This window comes from Lates calcarifer, linkage group LG16_LG22 (assembly GCF_001640805.2).
Source record: "Lates calcarifer isolate ASB-BC8 linkage group LG16_LG22, TLL_Latcal_v3, whole genome shotgun sequence".
In the NCBI taxonomy this organism is placed as follows: Eukaryota; Metazoa; Chordata; class Actinopteri; family Centropomidae; genus Lates; species Lates calcarifer.
Genome location: NC_066848.1, coordinates 21794758 through 21801757, shown reverse-complemented (window position 1 = coordinate 21801757; position 7000 = coordinate 21794758). Strand labels below are relative to the sequence as shown.

General features: G+C 40.2%; 1 protein-coding gene across 1 annotated transcript; it reads right to left on the bottom strand.

The window, feature by feature from the left end:
• Window positions 1–3796: 3796 nt before the first annotated feature.
• Window positions 3797–5202, bottom strand: borcs7 (BLOC-1 related complex subunit 7). Its single transcript, XM_018694060.2, has 5 exons — window positions 5022–5202; window positions 4386–4448; window positions 4130–4173; window positions 3999–4019; window positions 3797–3875 (listed from the first exon to the last, which is right to left on the bottom strand). The coding sequence occupies exons 1-5, from the start codon at window positions 5151–5153 to the stop codon at window positions 3824–3826; spliced, it is 312 nt and encodes a 103-aa protein (XP_018549576.1). The 5' UTR covers window positions 5154–5202; the 3' UTR covers window positions 3797–3823.
• Window positions 5203–7000: the final 1798 nt, after the last annotated feature.

Genomic DNA, 7000 nt, shown 5'->3' with positions numbered 1-7000 from the left:
CATTGTTTGGAAAATATCAGGACATCCATCCATGAATTGAATCTCAAGAGAACATGGGTCATGCAGCAAGGCAATGGCCCTAAACACACAAATCGTTCTACCAAAGAATGGTTATAGAAGAATAAAATTCATGTTTTAGAATGGCCAAGTCAAAGTCCTGACTTGAATCCAATTGAAATATTGTGGAAGGACCTGAAGTGAGCAGTTCATGTGAGGAAACCTACCAGCATCCCAGAGCTGAAGCTGTTCTGTTTGGAAAAATGGGCTAAAATGTCTCCAAGCTGATGTGCAGGACTGACCAACAGTTACTGGAAATGTTTAGTTGCAGTTATTGCTGCACAAAGGGGTCACACCAGATACTGAAACATACTTATGCCACTCATAGATATGTGCTATTGGATCTTTTTCCTCAATAAATGAATGATCAAGTATAGTATTTTTGTTTCATTTGTTTAATTGGGTTCTCTTTATCTACTCTTAGGACTTGTGAAATCCAATTATGTTTTTGGTCATATTTATGAAGAAATATAGAAAATTCTGAAGGGTTCATTAACTTTCAAGCACCACTGTATTTATGGTGTTTTTATAAATGAAGCATGTTTGCGAAGTAACCATTTGCCTGATGTGTCAGCAAAAAACAGGGCAGCATGGTGGTGCAGTGGTTAGCACTGTAAGAAGGTTTGGGGTTCGAACCCTGGTTCACACAGGGCTTTTTTCTGTGTGGTATTTGCATGTTCGTCATTAGCTATGGGTGAATGTGAGGGGGAATGGCTGTTTGTCTCTATATGTCAGGGCTGTGATAGATTGGTAACCTGTCCAGAGTGTACCTCGCCTCTTGCACAATGTCAGCTGGGTGGTCAAGTGTCAGAGGTCAAGATCACTGTGACCTCACGTCTGTCCCATTCTTCATCAGGAATGCCTGGAGGGAGCTTCATTAGATCTGGCACAAACATCCACCTGGACTCAAGAATACACTGATTAAACATGTTTTTGGCTATAATTAAAGAATTCATATACCAAAAATGAATATAAAAGTATAATAGGATAAAATGATGACATGACATTTTATATCCAAATTTCTGCAAAAACATTTTTTTGGCCATTATTCAAAATATGTAGGAAATATGTGACTATATTTCCTGCAACTAGTCTGTTCATCCTTTACAGTATAAGCATAGACAAATCCATTTACACACACAATAAAGATAATCATTACAATATCAAAGTTAAAATATTTTGAAATCTTCAAAAGCAATGTGAGATTTTATTTATTTATTTATTTTACTCATCCATCTGCCCTGTGACCTGACATTATAACATAACATTGCATTTATATAGCACCTTTTTGCCTTAATAGATAAAAGACACTTTGCCTGTCATTCATCCATTCACACACTTTCACACACTGATGGCCAACCATCAGGAGCAATGTGGTGTTTTTATGGAAACTACGACGTGAACAGCAGGAGCCAGGGATCAGTGGATGTGCTGTCGTACCTGCTGAGACACAGCCGCCCCATAGAAAGAAAAAAAGGACAAACAGGAAGGCCAATGAGTGAGGACTGTATCAGCTGTGATGAAGCCAAGGTTCTAAGGCGGAGAGAGAGGCTGCAATATCACCATAATAATAATAATCATCATATTTAAGATATACTTTATACTGGTTCGGTATATATCGGTTTATATTTATATAAGTTAGAAAGTGTTTCTCAAAAGACATAAATCCAAGAGATTTGTACATAAATGCAGTAAAATGATTAAAATAAATCACAGTTTAACCGATAAGATTAAAAGAATGGCTACAGTAAAAGCACTGAGTAAAAACAGTTAAAGTAAATGTAATTCTAAAATGTACAATGATTGACGGTCACAAGAGAGACATGAATTGTTCCTGTACAAAGATCCAATTTCGACTTTCAGATGTTCCAATTTGGTCACAAGAGTGAGTCTGTTATCCAAACAGATTCCCATTTTACACCAACCTGGATGAGAAGTGCTCATATGATATTATCAAAAGCACCAGAAAAGCTAACAAACAGACCTTGAGATGGGTTTTTGCTGTTCCCAAAATCAAGAGGAACTTTGAAGCCCATGTTCCCAAAAATTCTGCAGGGTTTGATATGGACAGCAGGATCCTCAGAGACACTTAAAATTGAACATAACATATAGACTATTTAGCAGTACCATTTCCCATTCTGTTGAATGTGTTTTTTGCACCTTCCAGATATGATTCATCTCTTTATTTCTTAAAAGTGCCTGCATACGTGGAGTATGCTGGCTGGCACTGAAGGCCAGTATGCCCCCTGTATGTGTGCAGCAGAAAACTCTCCATATGGAGTGGAACACGTGCAGCATTGGGTAACAAGAGCAGCCTGGCCTCAGGGACACTGTCAGGGTCAAGCAGCTGTTGTCCCTCAGGCTGCTGATAAGTTGGTCCCTTTGCTCCTTATCATGAGTCTGAGCTGATGATGCAGCCAATGAAGCTCTTGCTAATAATGTTTTAGATGGAGAAATACTCTTCATTGTCAGGCTGTGTAGGCTGGTGTACCAAAAATTCAGATTTGAGAAGTCAGAACCATTTTTGGCTTTTCTTTTTTTGTCCCTTTTTCTTTTTTTGTTTGTTTTGTTTTTGATAATTGTTGATTTTTTATTTTGTTGCTGGTTAATCTTCTGTCCAATGATGAACAATTCAAAAGTGGACCTCTTGCTGTTCTGTAGGTATGGCCTCATGACATTTTAAGGCACATTGTTTCCACATTAAGCACTTACAAAATGGAAACTGTATGTAAAAATGTAAATGTTGTAGCAGCAATCTTTTGAATGTGTAATTTAAATGAAAATTAAACTAGACTTGCTAGAAGGTACATTTTGGTCAAAGCATCTGGCACAAGCCAGAAGCACCCTGACCTGGGGAGACCCAGAAAGCTGAGATCACCAAACAGTTCTTAAACATGTGGTTAAACACGTGTTTGTAGTTTGGATGGTGATGCTCTCCTGCAATGCTCAGTCCTTGAACCACAAGAACTGTGTCCCTTGCCAAAGGTGGAGAGGAGAAACTCCTTCTTATTCAATTACTGTTCTCTCAAAGCTTAAGAGGCAAAACACAATGTCCAACACTTGCATCTACCTGAAGTGTATAGAAAAAATCATGTGCCAGTTTGTGGTTTGTCGCTCCTCAAACCGATATCAAGTCAATACCACTATTGACCAGGAGCCTCCACAAGCCTTGCTGTTTCAGATACAAATTCACTCATGTCTTTACACCTGGACATTTCTCCCACATACCAACACACTGACTACAAGAACCATTACCATTTTACCATTTAACGTATCTCAGCAACATTATTTGCATTTTTTTGGCTCATCAGTGTGTACACACATACACATATGCATCCATACACATACACATACACATATGTGTGTGTATTTTAAATGTGAAATGGTAAAGGTCTATGGCTCATTTCTTACAGGTGTGTATTTGATCCTATACCATTGTAAAGTTCATGCAGTTGACAGTTAGCAGTTATTTGTGGTATAATGAGACACAAACATGACACAGAAAAGTTATTCAATAAATTAATTTAATACCACTGATCAAAACATTTTACATAATGCAAGATGGCTGTTGCACAGGCACTGTGTTTGTGTTTGATGCAGAGCATCACTTCACTTCCAAAATGTGAGTTGATGATAGTCCCAGCTATGCCAGCCAGCACTGGCATATAAAATATAAATATGGTATTAAAGCCTACGGATGCTTCAGTCTTGCTTAGACAGTGTTGGTTAACACAGGATGCCTCCTGTGGTCAGGGGTGTGTCCCTGTCACTTCAGCAGGTGTCTCAGCTGGTCCTGCAGGTTTTTAGAATGCTCCACACTGGAGGATGGAAACAAGCAAGGAGAGGCAATGCACGTCATCAGTTTGTGTTATGGCTCATTGAGGAGACAGTGATGTCAGCTCTTTCCACTACAGCAAAAACAAAGCCGTGTTTAGACTTACTTCTTCTGGATGGCCTCCTGCCTTAGTGACAGACAGACAGACAGTTACAAAGACAGAATAGAGCCAAAATTTAGTTTGAACAAAGGTCAATGAGCGTCACATATTTGTATTAGCAGCTGACTGATACTCACTGGTACTGTAGATGGGTGGTGATGATGGACATTTTTCTCAGACTCTGAAAGACAGATGATAGTGATGATGAATTTATTGTGAATCACATAAACTAGAGCAGAAACTTTACATTTTATTACTTCACTGAGTTGCACTCAATAAGAAGAGACTCAGAAACTCCTGTATATTCTCACCTTTGTTGAACTGTTTGGGTTTTGTTCAGGGATTGTGGCATGTTATACAGCATTATTAGTGAGTGTACATTTTGATACTCACATCCTCAGAGTGCAGGATGGCGTCCTCCTGAATGACCATATTCCTTGCTGCTTGACCAAGAAGCTGAAACAGACATTAGCAACAGTGTGGCGTTTAGGCCTGCAACTAATGATTATTCACATTTTTAGTGAATCTGACAATGATTTACTCGTTTGGTTTTGTTGACAAACAGATCCGAAACAAATATCTTCACATAAGACAAAGGAAAGCAGAAGATCCTCTCGGCTGAGAGACTGGACTATGGAAACGCGCGGTTTTACTTGAAAAATCGATTATGAAAAATTAGGCAGATGCCACCCTACCTTCAGCATTGACCTCCGGCCTGTTTTATACCAATGCTAACGTTCAGGTACATCTTAATAACCTAACCAAGCGAGGACGTTTAGCAGCATTAGCAATCCAGTTACAGAATCTTATTAGAATCCATTAGCTTTATCAAGTTAAGTAATATAACACCTAAGGCTCAACTTTAAACATCAAATCCCTGCCACTAGAGTCCATGCTGGGCTGTGTGTGGTAGCGGTGCTTTTGTTTTGAAGGTACACCCTGCCCTGACGGTATCTACGGCTGCTCGGTCCATTTAGCTAGCGGCCTGAGGAAGCTATCCTGATTGAAAAACCACTCGTGTCGGTTTACCTCCTGACTGCGGGATCCCTTTAGCACCTGACGGGTCAGTGCGATCACATCCCCGCTACAGGAGCCCACTTTGTCGGATAATAAACCTTTAACTGACTGGCCGAACCGCGGCTGAGACTCAGCCGACGACATTTTCTGTTTGGGTGAGCGACGGTACGCGGGCAGGGTCAAAATACAAAGCAACTCGTCCTATAAACTCACACCAAGATTAAGTTTCACTGTTAAAAATAAGAATATGCTAAAATTAAATAATAATAATAATCTACTGTCCGTTGTATTTTTTTCATCACATATGTAGTATTCATTGTAAACTATTATGTAAAATGTTATGTGTTTCACATTTTGCTGGCTTTGTTGGTGACGGTGTTAGGATCAGTTTTACGCGGTGGCCCTGAAGGTCAAAACACAGCAGCATTTCAGAAACACTACAACATTTCACAATAGGAAAGGGAGGGACAACAGCTCTTCTGTCTGATCGGACAGAACCCCTGTCAATTCAGAGTTTATTCCAGTGATGTGTTCACAGTCGGTGGGTGATAGAATTGAGCATTAGGATCCCATAGAGATCATAGAGAGAAAAAATGTGTATATAAGCTATATAGTGAGGGCACGTTTTACTACGTTCAGACATTTTGATTAGATTCATGCACACAAGCTAAGTTTACATACAGAGAGCCTTTACAACAGACTGGCTTTCTCCCCGAAGCATGTAGTGCACAGCACCCAGGCCACTTGATTGATTGATTATTAGCTAACAAGGCAGCATGAGTTACAGTAACTACATTAATTAAATAGCCATTTATTAGTCATTAATAATGAGAGTGTAAATCAGCCTGAAACTGGGCCACACCATTTTACCTGTGTGTCTATACCTCACTAAACTGCTGCAGTTCATACGCAGAGAGAGAGAGAGAGAGACGCACAGAAAATACTGGCCTTCATATTATGTTCTGTTAACTCATTTACATAACACATATATATCCTTGGCCTCTCTTTCACCTGAAGAGCAGCAGGTATGCTTCCCGTTTGGCGCCGGCTTCAGCTGCTCACGCGCCAGGTGTAGGGAAACACTGAGAAGCTGATACTTCACCTTAAGATGAAGGTGTAGTCTCTGACATTCCATATATGGTTTCTATTTTTGGGGTTCATGTTTAGGTTGATAGCCATGAACATAAATATGTAAGTGATAGGGAGAGGGGCCCTCCTTCCTCCCTTCTTCCCTCTTTGTTTCTTGGAAATGTGAGGTCATTGAGTGAGGTCCAGATGTTTCGCTATAGATCATGAAAACAACTAACCTATATATACTGATGTTTAGAGCTGTTAGAGAGAGAGATCCAGGCTACTGTGGTGCTTGATTTGATGCTGGACTTCTTTGTAATAAACTTCTTTATACAAGCAAGACAGTGTGAGCGGAGATCTCTTCATCATCTTCACATCATCACCATCCAATATACACAAAGGAAAGCCTGACAGTTTCTGCAGACTGTTTTTAACATTAAAAACTACAGTGTCACATCAGCATCAGACATGTTACAAAGCTGCATGTGAGCTATATCCATGATAAATACACACAACTGTGTGTCACAACCGCAACAAGCTTTCATCAGGCTGGCCCTCATCTTAAAATGAGGGGCACCAGCTGGTGCCAAGCGGTGAGCGTACCTGCTGCTCTTCAGGTGAAGGAGACAAGGAGAGACATGTTATGTTTATTTTATGTCAATGAGTAAACAGAACGCCCAGACTGGTGATCTGTCCAGGGTGTACCTGCCTCTCACCCAGTGTCAGCTGAGATAGGACTCCAGCTCCCCTGCAACTCTTAAGGATAAGCGGTATAGATAATGAATGAATGAATGAGTTAACAGAACACAATACGAAGGCCAGTTTTCCGTGTGCTCTCTCTCTCTCCAGCTGCAGCAGTTTAGCGAGGTATAGACACACACAGATAAAGTGTGAGAAAGACAGTCTGTTGTAAAGGCTCT